Here is a 21,581-nt window from a genome sequence, read left to right as displayed (position 1 = left end):
GACAGCACTAATTTGCTTGACATTGCAATTTCAAGTTACAGCTCTAATAGTTAACTTGATATTTTGTCTTTTTGTGGCAGCCAGTGAATGTTAATCTCTGCTGATATCGGGGTTTTGGTAGGACAGACAATTTTTCATAAATGTTGATTTCCCATGTAACAATTTTATATACACAGCAACTTGCTTTATCCTATTGCAATATAGATTCAAGTCTTAGTGGATTTATTGGAACTGACATTAATTGTATTAAAACCATATGTCATTAATCTGTTTGAATAGGTGTGAGTTTTGTCTTGATGAGTTTCTGAAAGGAATCCGCAAGAATCCGAGCAGCGCTGACTTTCCAAACATGGTGAACATTCTAACCACTCACACGACATCCCAAGGTTAGTTCAGGGCTCCATAAACACAAAACATAGCAATCAATATTTTTTTTAAATTGTACTGGTTGATTTCACAGATTACCAGGTGCAAGATATTGTAAAACATTGATAGAAAAAAAATCAGTGAGCATTGTGTTTATGGTTCAGTTATGTATCAGTATTGTGACATTACCTGACATATTATTAAACGTTGAGTGACTTAAAGATTGCAAATTTGAATTGATGGTCTTAAAAAGCTTGTATATCAACATGAGGAGAGTTCTTATTTCAATATTTATTGAAAAAGCAAGAATCAGCAAGGAATTTATCCACAGTGTGCTGCGCTCAACCCAGGTGAGGTAAATGGGTACCGGCAGGAAGCAATTCCTCAAAAAGCTGTGTGCACCTGAATAGGTAGCCTAGCTTAGCTGGGTAATGATAATAGCAGGGCCCGCTGGGAGAACAGTTTTCGGAACTGAAGTGGCTACCCTGGGTAAATATACTGTTATTTTTATTATTAAAAACTAAGGAATTCCTGGAAGCATATGAAATATTTCATTTATTGGCATTTATGAATATTGATGGGTTTATATATCATAAGACCACATCAAAATATTGCATACGTGGGCAATTCCATAGGTTGGTGGACATGAGCTCAATGTGTCTTTGTACATATAGCCCATCTGAACCGTAACGTGAGTAACCACTTTATCTGCACCTCTAGTAAAAACCATGTGTTCTTTATTTTTTGAATTATATACAAATTTGTCTCCCTAATATACTTCTTTGAAATGGATATAATCAACTTTCATAAAAGCCTTGTATGAGGACACTTCACTTATGTCCACTTTTCATTTTATGCATGTCCAAATCATGTAACATGATTAACCGACACATTTCAAAGATTTGCGAGGAGCATAATGAAATTTCCCAAGTTTTGTTTTTATACAAATAGACGGGTCAATATATGGTTTGACTCGGAACAAATTGCAACAAATGATTTTTCAACGGTATTTTGTACTATTTGACCTCAGGAATAACATACTAAAAATCTACCAAAATCCGCATCTTGGAAAATGGTTATTTTCAAGATGGCGTCCAAGATGGCCGCCATTCACCAAAAATGGATATAACTCACTCACTATCCACCCTAGAATCCTATTTGGGTTCATGTTCCATGGTCCAATGGGTAAAAGAATTTATTTATACAAGTTAGAGTGAATATTAGCACTCCAGGGTACCAGGAAAATCCAAGATGGCGCCCAAAATGGCTGCCGTAGTTTAAAAAATCCACAATTCATCTATTACTTAAGTGGCTTTAATTTGGTTTCCATTCGATTGTTTTAATGATGAAGTAGTACATCGGGACAAATTACAAGGACAGCCAGTGGGTCTGGTGTGTCTAAAAATAAAAGATGGTTTCCAAAAAATGAGTTTAAAATGGCTATTAATCCTTAAATTGGACATTGCTCATATCACATCCACTTGAGAGATGTGATTTGGTGTCTAGACCATGGTTTCAATGGTCAAATAATACATTGGGACAAGTTACAAGAACAGTCAGTGGTCCGGTATGTTCAAAAATCCAAGATGGCTTCCAAAAATGGAGTAAAAATGCTGTTGCTACTAAAAAAAAAAACCCAACATAGTTTGTTCAATATCCTGGAATATGATTTTTTTGCCTATACCATGGTTAAATGGGTCAAATAATAAATTGGGATCTTTTACAAGGACGATTGGTGGTCAAGTATGTCCAAAAGTCTACGGTGGCTAAAAAAATAGTATCAATCAGCCGCGATGGTATTTAAAAATGGACATAATTCATGTTTTATTCGTCAAGGGCATATGATTTTGTTGCCTATATCATGGTTTCAAAAGGCAGAAAATTAGTTACAAGGACAGTCAGTGGTCCAGTATGTCGAAAATCTAAGAAAGCTTCCAAAAATCGGAGTCTAAAATGACTGTTGTTACTTAAAAAATGGACATAGTTCATTTAAAATCCACCTAGGAGATATGATTTCGGTGTCCACACTATGGTTTCATGGTTAAAATAATACGTTTGGACTGGTTACATTGATATGCAGTTGTCCAATTTGCCTAAAACACAAGAGGGTTTTTAAAAAAGGAATCTAAAACGACTCATATCATTCAATAGTGGTCAGAGTTCTACAATATTCATCTGCAAGAAATAATGTTGGTGTCCAAATTGTGGTATGAAGGGTCAAATAATACACTCGGACAAGTAACAGGATGGTTAGTACTCCATTTTGTCAAAGAATCCATGATAGATTCTAAAATTTCATCAAAATGGGTGCTGTTACTAACTCATGAAGCAATATGATAACTTGTCCCCATGCATTTAAGTGTAGACACCAAGATTATTCCTAACAGGTAGATATTTTATGGAGCAGTAGTCACTTTACATGCTTTAGAACCCATTTTTAAGGCAAAATGGATAGCTGCATATCTTGGTAACCAGTCCCAAAGTATTGTTTGACCCTTGAAAGCCTAGTGTAGACACCAAAATAATATCCCCAAGGTGTATTTATAATGTTCTACATCCACTTTTACGTAACAGCAGTCATTTAAGACCCCCATTTTTAAAGCCATCTTTGATTTTTGGACATACCTGACACCTGACTGTCTGTTCAACTTAACCCAATGTATTGCTTGACCCTGTAAACTCTAGTATAGACAGTAAAATCATACCTCCAAGGTGTATTTATAATAAACTATGCATACTTTTAGGTAGCAACAGTCAATCTACACCCCATTTTTTGAAGTAATCTTCGATTTTTTAACATACAGACAACTGACTGGTCTTGTAACTTACCCTAGTGTATTACTTGACCCTTTTAAACCATGCTTTAAACACCAAACTCATATTCCCCAGACAGATATTAAACAAACTATGTCCTTTTATAAGTAACATCAGACATTTCTTACTCCATTTTTGGAAGCCATCTTGTAATTTTGGACATACTAGACCACTGACTGCCATTGTCTTGTCCTAATATATAATTTGACCCTTGAAACCATAGTTTAGACACCGAAATCATATCTCACAGGAGGATTTAAGATGAGCTATGCCAATTTTAAGTATCAACAGCCATTTATGAATCAAGTTTTGGAAGCCATATTGGATTTTTGGTCATACCAGACCACTGACTGGCCTTAAAACGTGTCCTAATGTATTATTTTGGCCCTTAAACCAGCGGTTTAGACACCAAAATCGCATCTCTCATGCCAATATAAAATAAGCTATGTCCGCTTTAAGTAGCAGCAGTCAATTTAGAATCAATTTTTGGAAGCCAACTTAGATTTTTTGACCGACCAGGCAACTGACTGTCCTTGTAACTTGCCCTAATGTATAAATTGATCTTTGAAACTAGTGGTTTAGACACCAAAATCACATTTCCAGGCCGATATAAAATGAGCTTTGTCCACTTTAAGTATCAGCAGCATATTTTTAAGACCAATTTTTGGACGCCATATTCGATTTTTGGACAAACCAGACCATTGACTGTCCTTTTAACTTATCTTAAGATATTATTTGACCCTTGAAACCAGTGGTTTAGACATCAAAATCACATATCCCAGGCCAAAATGAAATGAGCTACGTCCGCTTTAAGTATTAGCAGCCATTTCAGAATCAATTTCTAGAATCCATCGAGGATTTTTGCACATACCAGACCACTGACTTTCCTTGTAACTTGTCCCAATGTATTATTCGACCCATTTAACCATGGTACAAGACACAAAAATCATATTTCTGGACATTGAGCAAACTATGACGGATTTTTTGAAGTTGCAACAGCAATTTTCGATTCCATTCTTGGAGGCCATCTTGGATTTTTTTACATACTAGACCACTGACTGTGTTTGTAACTTGTCCCAATGTCTTATTTGACCATTGAAATCATGGTCTTCGCACCAAATCATTATGTCCCAGGCGGATATGAAATGAACTATGTCCATTTTAATTATCAACAGCCATTTTAAACTCCATTTTTGGAAGCCATCTTGGATTTTTGGACACACCAGACCACTGGCTGTCCTTATAACTTGTTTCGACGTAATATTTTACCCTTAAAACCATTGAATAAAAACAAATTTAGATGAATTGTTGATTTTCAGCCTATATGGCAGCCATTTTGGGCGCCATCTTGGATTTGCCTGGTACACTGGAGGGCTTATAATTCATTCTAGCCTAAATCAGTTTTTGTAACCCCAGAACATGGAATATGAACCGAAATAGGATTCTAGAGTGGATAATGTGTCAGTTGTATCAATTTTCAGTGAATGGCGGCCATCTTGGACGCCATCTTGAAAATAACCACTTTCCCGGGTTCGGATTTTGGTAGATTTTTAGTATGTTATTCCTGAGGTCAAATAGTACAAAATACCATTGAAAAATCATTTGTTGCAATTTGTTCCGGGTAAGGCTATTTTTGGTCGTATATTGACCCGTCTAAAAGGATAGTCAGACTGCGTACTATGTTGTGATAAAGAGATGTTTAGTTCCTATCAATAATAATGGAGTTACAGCTCCAAGTATGAGTCAAGGTGTCTCCAAATGTAACATGGGTAACCGTGGAATAGCCCATGTAAGTTTTGGATGTAGGCTGGTGCTTGTACATAGTGGCTTGGGCCACTGACTAAGACTTTATTCAAAATGTGTAACATTGGCATCTATGCTTAAGTGAGGTTAGTAATGTTGAGCATCACAGGGATATCTGATGGACATTAACGCTATATGAAAACTTGCTATTTCTAAAAGTATTTAGTAGTAGTTCTAGACTTGAGATTCTTGCATAAGGGGCGCTTGTTCTTCCCCCTAATATTTTTCTTATGCCTCTATTGCAGTCTACCGCCATATATATAAAATGCCTGTAGTTTCACTCACAACATGTCCCCGTCTTCAACCTTGTGTGCGTTGCTGGTCTTTGACAATGTCATTCCTGTATACAGGAGATATTTCATAGACATGTTAAAAATGAATGTCTTTTACCTGTACTGTTTACTTAAGTTTTTAATTCCTTTTACCATTTTTTGTTGTTGCTTGCTTGCAGTTGAATTGATCCAGCTTACAGCAATGACTTGGATTAGAGAATTCTTGAATTTAGCGGGAAGATCATTGCTTCATTTTATGTCAGCATTAATGAGTGCCGCACTTCCCTGTCTGGCTTATGAAGAACAACATCGGAAGAATATCCTTTGGATAAACAAAAGTTTATAAGTTTATGAGAACAGTGGGATGGGGCATTTTCATGAGAAAAGTTTTCAAGTGAAATATTGCCAATTTTGGTTCTGGCATTTGTAAACATACTTGCGTTCATTTGAAATGTTTTGATGTATTTTTTCTGTGCACAATGTGCACGCAGATTTTTGTGTACAGGGAGCTATGTACTTTACGTGAATGCTTCTTGTGGCTTGATTTTAAATTGCAATGCCTTAAAAATGACATTTACCTGAAAGTTGCTTATTAACTATGTCTTTCAAATCATCCTTATTTGAAGCTTATTTACGAATTTGATATTTAAATAGGAACAAATTTCCTTTTTTTTTTCAATCTCAGATTCTACAATCCTTTATTATTTCATTTTCAATCCTTTTATTATTATAAAATAAAATAATTAGATTTCAGTCTCCCCAGAGTGATATCATAAATAAAAGAATTTTCCTTGACCTTTGGTATTCACGTATCAAAGATGTTGCTACATCAGTCAATCAAAGTCTGATGAGACTGGTAACACAGAGTGATGACGAAGATACGAACCAACATGCAATAACAAGTACTCCTGAGAAATCTGATATGTAAGTAGCTATTTCAATTCACCCACTGTTCATCGAATATTTGAATATTACATGAATTTGCTCTTGGGTTTATATTTGACCTGAAACCATTTGCTATCTTTTACAAAATGGATTATACTTTCTATTTCAATTGTAAATTTTGCAAATTCATTTATACTTTCTGTTGCAAGAAGCAGATAAACAATCATTTCCAAATTTGTAAATGATTGATTTGTGACCCAAAATTGACTTTCAATTCGGTGGATTCACAATACGGTGCGCCATCTATCGGTTGCAGCGAATAGGCCTAATGTCTAACTTTGAGTTCGACATCGTGCGCAGGCAGCGCACAGTGCTAGTGCTTCAAACATGAAATCCATATGCCAAGAATTCACCAAAAGCGGTCTAACTTGCGCAAAGAAATATGCGGGCATATTTCTCTCCTACTCACTGGACCCAGGTAAACGGCATATCCGGTCAAGCTGCGTCGGCCAGCGCTGAATAATTGCATGCATACATTCACCAAAGTACTAGCACGCGCAACAGATGTTGACTTTTTCCCATGATAGATGGCACACCGTATTGTGAATCCATCAAATTGATTGCAAGTGTCATTAAATGCCCCCCTCAGTGTCCAATTTTCTACAATGGCCATGTGTTTGGTCTCCCTTGCACAAGAAATGATTGAAACTGTCTAGAATGGTCACCAATAGTGGCCATATCCCCCCTTGATTGGCCTCGTTAATTGTGTTTGGGATCTATGGCACTACTCGCTCTCTTGTTCAAGCGTACAATAGATGTCTATTGCACGACTGTCACGTGTTGGCGTGCTACAGCTGATTCCTTTGAATATCATGTGACCTGCATTCATCCAATCAGCTGTCAAGGATCTATTTATATGTTGTATAAACTCATTTATATTTTGGTGTATGATATGTTGCGTGTAGAACCAGTATTACTCTTCCAGTGAAGCTCCAGCTTGCCCCGATAGTCCAGGTCCTGACCCGGTACTTAGGTCACAAGTCAATGCAGACCAGGATAGCTGTATTACAGTGGATCTATCATCTACACATCAAGACACCAAAGAAGGTCAGCTTTCAAATTTACTTGAACCATTTTTTTTTCAATTAAAAAGAAAGATGAAATGCTTCATAATGAAATTAGTTGATGTACATAAAAATATATAAACAGGCAGAAGTCTTTAAGTAAAATTTGTCATTTGGTATTTCATTCATGCACAGTAAATTATGATTATTAAATTTCTATCCTTTTACTTAGGAGAAAAAGCAGTTGGCTCCTTCCTACATATAATTTTACATTCTACCTGAATTTTCGATTCAAAATTATCGTGAAGTGACTTAACAATAATAAATGTTTTAATGCACTTGCAAACTTTTTATTAATTAAAGTGAGAGGTGAACAACTTTCTTGCTCCATTTGGGGGTTTTCTTTTGTTACTGCTTAGGTCACCATTCCATGACATGGATTACAGCACTTAATCATACAAATCTGTGAAAACTAGACTAATGCCTTGTAGCTCTAAACTTTAAGTGATTGATCATGAAGTTGATTTAAATGATTGATTGCACTTTAATATTGATCCATGCAATCAACCGCAATCAGTTGACTTTACAATCAATTGATACAGTTTGTATAATGGAAACTAGTGAAATAGTGAAAGGGGCCAGAAAAAGTTTATTCCTGTGATCATAGATGATGGTTTGATTTGAGTTGACAAAAAGATCTTCAGGATTCTTGGAAAAGCCTTTCCTTATCAATGATTATCGTATTCCAAGAAGACACTCCTACAGCACACCTGCCATACATGAATATTATAATAATAATAAGATAGATTTTTATAGCGCAACCACTATATAAATATACTTTACTGTGCTTTGGTTACTCCTACTCTTTATACTAACATAACATGATGATCTACTTAAAAGCTTCCTTGAACAGATGTGTCTTCGATAATGCTTTGAAAGAAGGAACAGATTGGGTCATTCTAATGCTAAGGGGAAGTTGGTTCCATAATTTTGGAGCTGCGTAGCTAAATGCACAGTCTCCAAGAGTAGCCTTGGTTTTAGAGTAGGGTATTTCCAAAAGGAATTTATCCTTCGCATTTCACAGGTTGTGTGAGGTTGATGGCATTTTCACGGAAAGCAATTCTAAAAGATAACTAGGGGCTTGGCCATACAATTATCCTAGTAATATCCTAGTACTTCATATTTTCCTTTTGAACAGATATTCTATCATGTTGAGCAACTCTTCCCAGTTCTCCTGAAGACTCTATCAGATCCATCCGATGAGGTTGGTAAAATGGAATTGAAATTTCTAATTTGATTTGTAGTGTGAAAATGATTATTTGTCATCCTAAGAAAAAAGACCCATGGAGGTCTGGTGTCATTTTATCACTGGAAGACCAAAAACCAAAGAATATTCTTAAAAATTTTATAAGGTGCAAGGTAGTCACTGAATTGAATTCCTGCAAAAGCTGAATTTAGTCTGATGAAAAATGTGCCTTTGAGAATCTCAAAATTATAAACTATTTGTTCTCATTTGATTACAACCAACACCATATTCCAAACCAAATTTTCATTTAGAATTGCAATTTTCAGCAAATCTTTGAGACTTTTTTTTTTCTTTTTTGTATACAGTGCTGATTATTTTTGCTCATAAAAGTAATGAATTTCAATTATTTTCTGTAAAATAATTATCATTGTGATAAATTCTGTTATTCGTTTCTGTAGGTTGTTCTCCGTGACCTTGAGGTCCTTGCCGAGATAGTCTCTTCATCGGCTGGTCCGGAGTTTATTGCCGACCAGCAAGCAGCCAATCAGATCGCCCAATCAGCATCCAACACATCCTTCAAGGCAGTATCAGGTACCAACAAGTACTTCAAAGACTTCATGGTGAAGCTTCTCAACCTCTTTTCCACTGATCCACAACTTCTTGAGGATAGAGGCTCTTTTATCATTAGGTAGGTACATGGTTTTGAGATTGGTCATATTTGGGGGTTTGTTTGAGATTTTATTTGGAGTGGTACAAGACCGAGTGGTGAATAAGATACACTTCAACAATTTAGGTTCAGTAGTGGAAGAGTTGGTGCTTTAGATATTTAACTATTTTGTTGGTTGGAATGAAAATGGCTCAAAGTTTGATTAATAGATTTCAAACGTAAGGAACTTTTTATTTGAGCATAATTGGTTCATATATGTTTGAAAATTCATATCTAGAACCAATGCGATTCTGGTCATGTGATCATGTATACAAAGCGCTCTGCTCATCTGTGTGGGGGAGCTGTGGCCATGAATGACTATAGTGTTGCGACAGTTTGTGTTTGACCATTTGTATTATTTCACTAGAAAGTTGCCTGACAACACCATGAGTGGAATTTAAGATGATCTATGGCAATATTTATTTTCAGAAAACTGTGACAATGGGATACTATTTCTAATAATTGTATGCTTATTTTGTTTTGCTATGACTGAATCATACCTTAGACTAGTAAATAATCTTTATACTAGTACGACATGGAATCAATGACTCATTGGAATGGTTGATGGTATTGCTTGAGTTCTTTCTTACCATGGCAGGCAGCTGTGTCTGTTATTGAATGCTGAACACATCTACCAAGCCCTGTCTAAGATTCTTCTGGATTCGCCCGACATGAAGTTTGCTACTACGATGGTCCAGACCCTGAACACCATCCTGCTGACCTCCACCGAGCTGTTTGAACTCCGCAGTAAACTCAAGGATCTTAAAACAGAGGTGATATTCACGCACTCTCGTCTCTCTCTTTGTCATTTGTATCATGGGCATTGTCCTATCATGAAGGCAACCTTCAGTTCTGGGGGCTGTTACACAAATGTTGACAATTGAATGTATAGTTCAGCCATTCTCAATTAATTTTGTTGAAGCGCCAAATTTCTTGTTGAGAATCTGGACTGCTCCACTATCCAACACGCGGAGAGCGAAATATTGTGGTATGGGGGGAATGCAGGACCACCTGAAGAGCTTAAAGGTCAAGTATTCCAGCAAAATGTTGATTTGAATAAATAGAGAAAAATCAAACTAGCAAAACGCTGAAAATTTAATAAAAATCGGATGTAAAATAAGAAAGTTACAACATTTTAAAGTTTTGCTTATTTTTCACAAAACAGTGATATGCACAACTCAAATGAGACATTCGATGATGTCCCTCACTCACTATTTCTTTTTTTTTTATTGTTTGAATTATACAACATTTCATTTTTTTATAGATTTGACAATAAGGACCAACTTGACTGAATCATATAGTATGAAACAATGCTCATTCCACATGTTCAGGGAGGAATTAATCGTTGTCTCGCTTGACAATGAGGATAAAATTAGAATATTCCCTATTTCATATAATAAAATACAAAAGAAATAGTGAGTAGATGACATCATCAGTCTCCTCATTTGCATACCCACCAGGATGTGCATATAACTGTTTTCTGAAATTAAGCAAAACATTAAAATTTCATAACTTTCTTGTTTTATATCCGATTTTGATGAAATTGTTAAGTGTTATGCTTGTTGGATTTTTCTCTTTTTATTCACATCAAATTTTTGTTGGGGTGGACGTGTCCTTTAAGTAAAAAGCCTTTTAAATGGCCAAGAGGGGTTCTCAATCAACAGAAGATATAAAAATACCAACTACACAATTTATTTAAAAAATGATGAGTGACTTGCTCAAATTAGTGTTAATTATTATGTTTCTGTATTAAATGTTGTTCTTGATGAGGGTCGTGTTTGAAAAGCAAACCGGGTATGTTGATTAGTGGTAGAGCGTCAGCCTCATGAACGGGAGGCCGTAGGTTCGATCCCCAACATAGTCATACAAAAAAAATATAATATAGGAATGGAACCTTCTGCCTTCTTGCTTGGCGCACAGCATTTAGATTGGAGAAGGGTAGTAATAACATACATGGAAATGCAGGGCCCGCTTCAGTTTCCTAACCGAAATGGCTACCCTGAGTAAATAAAACGTAGTTATGATTATTATTGTTATTATTAAAAGCACTGTTCACAAATCTATGTTCACATATTATGTACATAGTCTTTGTACCAATTGTAAATGAATACATTAAATAGATCCTCCATAATAGGGGTTATCGAATGCTAGATTACACAAAATCAGAGGAAATCAAATAGCAATTAGATTTAAAAAAGAGCTGAGTTTTTATTTTCCCTTTGTAATTAAATGATCAAACCTCAATTCCAGATTAATGGTAGATCAGCCTTTTATTTTCTAATGCTTTTTCTTTTTCTATACCGGCTCCCACGCGCCACTCCGAAAGGCTTGGTGCGCCAGTAGTGGCGCGTGCGCCACCATTTGAGAATCCCTGGTATAGTTGTTTTGTACACTCGATTGTTCATGATATTTATTGTAATCAAGCGTAAAGAATCAATCCTATGATCCTAAAGAAGAATAATCCTATGACTCACAGCAAAATATACAGTCAAGTCTAAAAGATTGGCCAAGTGGGAGCAGCTATTCAGATCAGGAATTGCGAAGCATGCACTATTTACTTCTGCATGTAAGTCAAATTTCGCCCCAAATCAAACAAACATCTGTGATTCCAAGAGATTGGTTTAAGGCAAGAGTCTGATACATACCTGCCAACCATTCCGATTTTGGCGGAATTATACCGATTTTTCGACCTCCATTCCGAATTCCGAATTTTAAAACCAAAATTCCGATTTTCGGGTTAATCAATATAGTGTTGAAATTATTGAAACGGCTGTATAATGCGACTAACGCATGCACGGCTGTAAGATGCGACTAACGCATAAACGACTGGACCGCACGGCTACGCAAATGCGCTAGCTACACGATATACACAGAGAGCGACTTTAAACGGCGCGAACACTGCTAAGTGCGCAGTTCCATTGCAAATACATGTGAAAATTAACGAGCATACACACAACGGCAGCACTGAGGGCGCTACATTTTGAGGTGTTGTCGTTAGCTTTGACTTCCGGAAAAAAATGGCGGCTGACATTGGCTAGCGAAAGAGCCAGTTTTTAGTGAGGACATGTTTTCACAATCCACGAACATCGGAAAAACCGTGAAAAAGTTACCTTTTTAGACCCCTTGTTTCCTAACTACGATGTTAAGAATCACCGATGGTGATATTTTTGACGCGAAACATGGTGATTTAGGTAAGAAAATTTTACTTTTTATTTGAGGTTTTTGCCCATGTCGCCGGATGATTTTGTAGTGTGGGAGTGAGTTAGTGATGTAGCGTACATATCTAGAGTGTGTTGGTGATTACAGTGGTATATCGCTGAGTCTGCTGATGATATGAACGGCACTCGGCAGGTCGTTGAACACCGGCCCGCGTACCGACGCAATTAAGTTAGATCTATCCCTATGCAATTTTAACATTGATCTGTACTTTATTTTTCGAATAATTGTCTATTTTTTGAGGAAGAAAGATGATCAACTTTCGATCTCGGGTTGAGCCTTCGGAGCCGAACGCCAAATCTACTTTGCTTGCTTCGCTTGCCTAAACTCCCGGCGCCCGCCCAGTGGCTGCGCCTCAGTCTCCCCGTCTTACCGGCGCACCGCAAGTGCAGTGGTGGGTGCGGGTCGGGCGCATGCAGTCGTTAGTTTCGGCTCCGTATTTGTCATGGTTGAAAATCTGCTTTCTTCTACCAACAAGCACTTATCCAATGTAGGTTATGATATAACCTTGTCCTCAGTCAGTAACCCCTGTGTGGTGAAATAACAATAAGACAATGTCAATGTTTGGCTTATTTTCTCTTGATGCATGATTGATAGGCTTGATAATAAATGTTTGATTTATTGGTTTTTAATACCAGTAGGGATAACTTAAATCGAAATTCATCATAAAATCTTGAAATTATTTTTTGTCTAATCAAAAATAGAATGTGTGGAGATGAAGATCTGCATCAATCTCACTTTCCACCAATAGAGGGCCTCACAAAAATATGCTCAAAATCAAAGTTTTTAGAGAGCTCTGATGAACAAGAAAATAAACCCTAAGTCTAACTATATAGATTTAAATGAAAACATATCACACCTGAATGAAACTGGGTGGTTTTTGTGACAAAAGTGATATTTTAAAGATCTTTTTTTTTTTTTTTTAATTGATGAATAAAGGTAGACTCTACATTTAGGTCATCCTCTGGTGTGGTAATGAGGGTAAATTTGCTTAAAAAGTGTAGGGAAATGCTACTTTTACATGCTGAAAATGCAAAGAGTCCCTACCGTTGGAGCGGGCCGGACCGGACACCCGCTCGGCGCCGACGGAACTTTGATACTGATTTTTTATTATCAAAGGTTGGCAGGTATGCTGATAGTATGCACAAGTTTTTCAAGTTCTTATGATTATATTTCAAAATCAATTCAGAACAAATTTTCCACAATTCAGTGCTACAAGTTGAACTTATGATTATCTTTAATGTTGGTTTTTCTACTTGCTTGATGTTTTTCCAGAATCTCAAAATTTTGTATCAAGGTCACATTTCTTGAAACAAAACTTGATATTTCCATCTGAAAGCTGTTACCATTTTATTGGTGTACTTCAAATTAGTAAGCTATCATTGCTAGCCTTGGAAAAGAACTCACTATGAGCATAGAATTTATGCATTTAAGACAATTTAATGTTGTTCTTTTCACTGTCTTTGTTCTCTTTCAGGCTAGTTGCAGTTTATTCTGCTGTCTTTACAAGTCTTGGTGCCATAGTCCCGTTGCTACTGTCTCACTGTGTCTTCTCACTCAAAACTACAAACATTCCTGTGATCTTATATACCAATTGTATCCTTATGACAATCAATATTTTATCAGCAATAATACAGTAATCAATGTCATGTTATGTCTCAAATATTTTTTTGATATTCTGTTATGCTTATAGCTTTTCTCTTAGCAACACATTTTGAGGGCGTAACCTTCACAAATTATGGCTGACAATGTTTTAATAGATTATTACATTTCCCTCCCTGAAAAGAGATCAGGCAGTAATGGATGTTTAATTGGGGTTTCCCCCCTTGTATACCAGACTATACATTTTTTAATAGGGTGATACCATGAAACATGTTTGTCTTACCCCTTATAACTAGAATCTTTTTGAAATGATTTCTTTGTGTTTTGGTTTAAATGATAGGATGCAAGTCCCTCATATTATCATGGCTTGAGCAGTCCTTTATTAAAGGGGGAGGGAACTGTATGTGGTCTCTCATTGACTGTGTTTTATAAATACTTGAGTCTTAGAATATACGTTTTCAGATATCTGTTAATACTATACAGAGAATAAATTGACCTATAATTGTGCTTGTATAGAGAAACTCAAATGTTTTGAGAGGAAAAGTAATTGTTTTGCTACTTGGTAACATCATTATTGCGGTATAAATGTATTGAGTAGTTAATTAGCATGTTATCATTCAAGTGGGTCTATATTGCTAGACTACACCAGCATTATGGGTCAGGAAATGTGCCCAGGATGAGTAGTTGAGGACTGGAGATGGCGCTATTAGTTTGTTTCTGCTTTAAAGTGAAATAAGAATGGAGCAAAATGGGGGATGGTTGTACAAGATGGTTGATTATTTCAACCCTAGAAATATTAACCCTATTTACATTGAATTTCTTTGCCCGTTTTCATGATGTAGAACTCCATGTATTGTACAATAAACAGCTAATTAAACTTGAGGCTTGGGTGACATAGGGTTATTCTGTTATGTTTATATCCCTGAATTATTTTCTGCTACAGTGGAGACTTGGAAGTCACTGTTGATTTTCTCACGGAGATTGACAAGTTAGTCCAGCTTATTGAGTCACCTATATTCACTTGTAAGTATAGTTTTCTAAGAAGGTATATTCATATATACCTTTTCATTTTTGTATATCAGAATAAATGCAATCAATCAATCAGTATATATACAGTGGTGCTCAAAAGTTAGTGAACCCCACCAGAAAATGAAAATATTTAAAAGTGTTCAAGTTCTGTCGTGTTTTAGATATTTAATTGTGAAATCAGGTGATAAAATATTACGTTCAATAAAGTTTGTTTCTCTGGGCTAACCGAACATTGTAGTGTTGTTGTCTACATTCAACACTTAGCATGAAAGAGTTAATTTTGTGAAGGAGTTCATTAACTTTTGAGCACAACTGTATTTCAGTCACGAAAATATGGATTATGACTCCCTCTTCTTCTATTGACTTGTACATTGTTTCTCAGATACCAGTGTATAATATATTTACTAGTAGGTAATACTGCATATTCCCTGACAAGATTATCTGAGCAGTTTTATGTTTTTTTAAGGTATTCCCCAGATGTTGATAAACTGTCTGAATATTATAGCTTACTAATGTCTTATGATGTAATGGATAAAACCTCATGTAAAAAAATAATTCATTAGCAAACAGGTCCCATCTAGCCAAATGACCTTTGATCTCTGACCTTTCACAGATCTTCGGCTTCAGCTATTAGATGCAGAGCACAACCCCTTTCTTCTGAAGAGCCTGTATGGTTTGCTGATGCTGCTACCACAGAGTACTGCCTTCAACACCCTTCATCATAGGCTCACTTGTGTACCTAATCTTCAGTACTTGTCGGGTACAGGGGGAACATCCAAGAAACTATTCCTACCGGGGAATAAGGCTACTGTTGACTCAAGGTTAGCAGAGCTTTTTTTGTAATGAAAGGAAAAGATATATATGATAGTAAAGTTGCAATTTACCAACGCTAAGAATTCTTAAATTCTGTTAAAAGTTTCATAAAAAATGAAAATTAAAATTCTGATTTACACTTGCATTAAATACCTGTATGGAAGTCAGTGTTCAACTAAAAAATAACCGAGTTAATCAATAAACCAAAATGATTTTTTGATGTAAATCAAACTCTGAGAAGTTTAATATACTTTCTGTGAAAGTTGATTTTTTTTTCATATCCCTGTAGTTTTTAAAAAGATCATATTAATTTTACTTTGTTTTCTGCCATGTAAATCAAATTAAGTCACACATATTTAATCAATCTAAGTAGATTTCAACTGAGAGACAACGATTTTCATAATTGAAAATACCTTGCCATGACATTGAGATGTTGTTTCTTATTCCTTTTTTTTGTCTCCATCCTACAGTAAGGGCGACTCATCTTACAAGAAGAATATCAACTGGAGTCAGATGCTGGAGCACTTTCATCAGATCCAGCAGGACCACAGTAAAGCTAAGAGATCCAGACATCTACCCATGGAGACCCTGTCATCTGGACGATCCTGAGATCATGATCTTAGGGATGCCGGCTTTCATGCATTCAGCTGGATATGCCTTCCTGCACGCAGGAGAGGATATGGCAGTTTGGGGATGCATTCTGTCATTGCCAAGGTTTTGAGACATCCCCCATGGCTTTGGTTAGAAGTTGTTGTCACTTTTATTTGTTTTTCGTCAGCATCCGTTGCTGATGAGCCATTGCCAAAGATGACAGCTTAGTTATGCTAGTCATTGTAGATCCTTAACTCTGAAGGATAGGAAATGACAAGTATGCGGATGCCAAAGACTATTGCCAGTGAACTTGAAGTGACACATTCTCCATGGTCTCTTGTCAAAAGCTTCTATGGTTCATTTCCTGATAATCTATTGTCAATTAGCCAGTGCCAAAGACAACAAGATCTCTGTACGATTCATCGTGAATAATTAAGTAGATTATTGTGAATGAATGAATGAACATAGTATGAACATACCTACGGCAGGATTGTGTTGGTGCTTGCTAGGATCACCAAATTCTTTATGTACTGTAAAAGAATGCCTGGTTTTCCATGAAATATCTACTATGAAATGAACTGTAAATGGTGTTGAATTCACCGAGGTGCGATCATCAATTTATAAGGTAATCCTGGAAGCAAGAGGAAACCTAGGCCAGGGTCACTCCCGTCCTACAGCATGTCAAGATTGACTGGTCAATCACATCTATGGAAAGCCAGCAATGCCAATGTCTGTCCAAATTGTTTTCTAAATATGATGTATACTGGTACATGCATTATTGTATTGACAAATCAGTGTGTCCATCTTTGTTTTCAAAGGGAAATTGCATACATTTCTTATCTGAAGAATTCTGACATTGATGGATTTCCATAGTTCAGGGTCCCGTAACACAAAGGTTAGCGATTGATCACTAATGGGCAATTCCATAAAATGTGTACGTCCGACCCCATATATGTGGGACCTTCATGAAATTTTCTGTCTCTGATTTCTCGTTCTTTTGACAGTCTGTTATGTTCTCAAATGACCATGATTTGGTCAGTTTATGAAGTGAAGTAAGACTCAAGAAAAATGGGGGTCTCATGTACAAAAAGATTGATCATTTTATGGAATTGCCCTATTTTGAAAGAACAATTCTGATTGGTTCCTAGTCAGTCTACCGAGCAAAATGCGCATGCAACGATGATCTTCATAGGCCATTTCATGTAGCGATTAACCGCTTACCTTTGTGTAACGGCGCCCGGATGTCTTTGTAAGATAGGGGCCTAGGCCTCATTAATGTATCTTGTGACTAATGGTCTTATTGAGATGGAGGATTGGTTTGTTTCAATGGAATTAAATGTCAAATTGAAGCTGCTGAATTTATGTCTCTCCTGTTTCTTTCTCTCTGGACTGCAATCACTCCACTTATCCCATCTTTCTAAGAAGCTCTTACTTTATGGCATCCTCTTGCTCACTCACTCTCGGTCTCTTTTTTTCATCTCTCTATCTCTCTTATTTAAATATTTATATTTTTTGTTCTGGATGAAAAATATACTTGGGTGTTTAACCACTGTATTAGTGGGAGCTTCCTGAAATGATCAGTTTTCTAGTCGTCGCGATATTGTCATGCTCTCTAATTATCGTGTCATTAGCAGGACATAAAAAAGGTTGGAACATTTTATGGAAGTGTCCTAATCTCGATGGCAATTTGGCATTTCTCTCTGATATTTTAAACATACATGGATTACAAAGTTTGAAAATATGAAGAAAGAATTAGTATTGTTTACCGACTCAGAAAGTAAGCCGTCAAATGTTCAATGAATGGAGCTGCTTGTATCTCAGCAAAATAACTGAAATATTCAGAGGTTTTCTTTAAGACAGTCAACCAAAATTTATGATGAAAGATTATATGGCTCATAGATTGTCATGTTATTGTCCTATATTGGTGATGTTTAATTAGGAATAAGATTCTATGAAATGGATGTGCTTTAGCTAGTTATCTTGAGCCATTTTATGGCAAAAGGGTTAATGTTGGGAGGAAAACAGAATAAATCTAAAAAACCTCACCTTTGTTTTAATTTTTTCTTTGTAATATTTGTTATGTGCTCTTCCCAACGTGATTTTCGCAACCATATTATTGAATACATATCTTAGCATTGTCATTGCTTGCTATTTATAACCAAGAATATTGACTTGTATTCAAGTTTGGTAAAGATTTGAGTGAAAATCTATCTTGCTTACTTTAAAAGTAAACATATTATTGACTTTCAGACATTCTCTGAACATTCCCAGGATGTGACGTTTTATTTCTCATGAAATTAATATTCAGTATGTAAAAGTAATATAGAATTTGTATGTGCAATTTACAGATAAACTCTGTGTGTATGTCACATGAACAAGTGACATTGACATTTGATTGTAATGGTAATATGATATTTTTGTATGTTTAAAAGCAACCAAATGGTTCAAAAACTGAATGCATTGCCAATATCACTGCTTAGAACCCCCCCCCCCGAGACATATTTTTCTACTTTTCCAACTGTTAACTATAAATCATGCAAGAATACAAACGTAACCAAAGTATTTCAGTTTAACCCCTATTTAACGGGGGGGGGGGGGGGGGTCAAATTGACCCCCCTCTACAAATTTCATCACTACGCCATCGCGCAATTTAAAAACACTCATACACTTATTCGCATAATTAATTAATAATAAAAATAAACAATTTTTAGAAAATTTTACGATACAGTCTTGTAGTTTACAACGGACTCTATGTGCGTGCAAATTTTTGCGGCGATCACATATCAGCGACCGAGATCTGAAACCTCCCCCTATATCCTGGTCTGAAATAGCCAGTTAAATTAGGGTATGAAGTACAGTCAATATTGGAGAGGTGCTGGAGCAGAAATAGATACAGCGTCATCAGAATATTCCTGATTTTACCAACTTTCCTAAAAGCTTTGATTCTCAGAAATCTATGCATTTAAAAAATTGTTTGCTTGTGTACTCAATCCAAAACACCAAGCGGTCAAAACTCTGATTTAAAGATATCAAGTCGTTTGTTTTTTTCTTCACTGCAGTCAATGCGTGTTTTTACTGTTAGCACGTAGATAAATTGTGAACAAGAACAGTACCTAGATTTTGCTTAAGGAAGGTTATTGTGACCTCACTAAAGAGTTTCACCTTCACAACAAAACAATCGAGGGATATTTGCATAAATGTTTTACTGTTAGTGTGTATGTACTTTGCATGATCATCACTGCATGTGATGGAGATAGATGGAACAAACAAAAAATAAAGTGGCAATGACTTTGTATTTCGCACATACTCTTAATAATTCAATGCGTTATGACCCCATCAGCTGAAGTAAGTGACAACGGGAAATGCAAAAGTTCCATCACTTCCAGTGACATTGAAGGGAAAATTACTCTTTTCTTTCACATAATTTACTTTTGACCAATCGTATAGCAAGGTTCTTAGTATGTGGAATATAAATACTTGAAATCATTCATTTCATCTGCCATAGTGTTTTGACAGAGGCAGTGAATGAAGTCATCCCTCTGTCCCTCGTAGTTTCATCTTGTAATTTCCATGTTACAGTTTCATTATTATGCATTTTGTAACTTCATATTTTACTGATTTTTTGCATTTTTAAATCCAGAAACCAAACAGTAACATAAATGTATGGATGCAACAATTGCTCTATGATTAGCTTTACTGTTATGAACTTGCTCTGTGTCTTTGTAGAAATCATCGTAAATTTGTAAAAACATATTTTTTTTTACATTTCTTTTGCAATTCTGATTTTGTTGATACAGAGTATTTATATATGAAATATATATCAATTATGATTAAATCGGTGATTGTACCTTGTCTCATTTTATCAGAAAAAAAAATGATTGCGACGGCATCAAATAAGAATTGTTTCATTTGGTAGTTAATTGGGAAGGGCATTGTACACGGGATCACCAGTGTCTTGAAAAATATACAGTAATTTGGTGTTACATCTTTGAATTATCATTTACGAATTATAATTAAGCTGTTGCTTTCTATAGTTTAGGGATGGAAAAATTAGCTACCTCTCATCAATGCCAAGATATTATATTTGTTTGATAACTTTGAAAAAATTAAACATTTATCAAATGGCTCTTCACTTTGCCATTTATCCGTTTCCATTGAAATAAAGAGAGGATTACCGGGTATGTCCCAATCTGTTATAGGGATGGTCCGGGCTGAAAATATTTATATCTAAATAAATAGAGTAAAATTCACAGAGCAAAATGCTGAAAATTTCATCAAAATCTGATACGAAATAACGAAGTTATTGAATTTTAAAGTTTATCAATATTTTGTAAAAACAGTTGTATGCACATTGTCATGAATATTCATTAGCTGGGCTGATGTTATATCCCCACTTTCCATTTTCTTATGTTATTACATGAAATCATAATTGTTTCATTTTTTCATACATGTGTAAATGATGTCTCCATTATGATGAAACAAGTTGCGGCAATAAATAACTGATGCACTTAATCACTTGTCAATCCAATTGTTTTAGTTCTTGGTAGAAAAAATTTGAATAAACCCAATTTCAAAATAACAAGTGGGGATGACATCATCAGCCCACCTAATGAATATTCATGAAGACATGCCTAGAACTGTTTCACCAGAATAATGCAAATCTTTAAAATTCCATAACTTTGTTATTTGTTATCCGATTTTGATCAAATTTTCAGCATTTTGCTCTATGAATTTTACTATATTTATTGAGATATAAATATCTCCAGCCTGGACCATACCTTTAAAGAAAGCTTAATTACTGAAAACATGTTCAATGAACCTTTACAACTCATAAATCTTATTTCCTTACAATCCCCATATTTGAATTCTTGCAATATATATACCGGTAATTATATATATGTATATGTAAAAACCAGAATAAGACTTTGCATTTTGAAATGTTTTTGCAACACCAGATTTGATATTTGGACAAGATACTATGTATTTCAGAAAACTTTAATGTGAAATGTAAAAAAATAGAGGAAAAAATATTCAAAATTCAAACCCTTATGGATGGATGAGAATATCACCATCAACAATATTTCAGAAAACTTTAATGTGAAATGTAAAAAAATAGAGGAAACAATATTCAACATTTAACCCATATGGACGGATGAGAATATCACCATCATCAA

At 35.6% G+C, this 21,581-nt stretch overlaps 1 protein-coding gene across 1 annotated transcript in view; it reads left to right on the top strand.

Annotated features, from left to right (window-relative positions):
* The window catches only part of LOC129253954 (protein VAC14 homolog), a 40,442-nt gene extending 20,200 nt beyond the window's left edge, over nt 1-20,242 (top strand). The window contains exons 7-17 of the mRNA XM_064095694.1: nt 280-386; nt 5,435-5,572; nt 6,065-6,179; nt 7,106-7,247; nt 8,403-8,468; nt 8,909-9,138; nt 9,755-9,929; nt 13,850-13,968; nt 14,918-14,997; nt 15,617-15,824; nt 16,287-20,242. Coding sequence (XP_063951764.1) covers nt 280-386; nt 5,435-5,572; nt 6,065-6,179; nt 7,106-7,247; nt 8,403-8,468; nt 8,909-9,138; nt 9,755-9,929; nt 13,850-13,968; nt 14,918-14,997; nt 15,617-15,824; nt 16,287-16,425 — 1,519 coding nt within the window. The 3' untranslated portion in view covers nt 16,426-20,242. The remainder of the gene's footprint in view (nt 1-279; nt 387-5,434; nt 5,573-6,064; nt 6,180-7,105; nt 7,248-8,402; nt 8,469-8,908; nt 9,139-9,754; nt 9,930-13,849; nt 13,969-14,917; nt 14,998-15,616; nt 15,825-16,286) is intronic.
* Nucleotides 20,243-21,581: the final 1,339 nt, after the last annotated feature.

The sequence above is a fragment of the Lytechinus pictus genome, chromosome 2, assembly GCF_037042905.1.
Source record: "Lytechinus pictus isolate F3 Inbred chromosome 2, Lp3.0, whole genome shotgun sequence".
In the NCBI taxonomy this organism is placed as follows: Eukaryota; Metazoa; Echinodermata; class Echinoidea; order Temnopleuroida; family Toxopneustidae; genus Lytechinus; species Lytechinus pictus.
The sequence above is the reverse complement of the archived record's forward strand: the minus strand, read 5'-3'. Positions and strand labels throughout refer to the sequence as shown.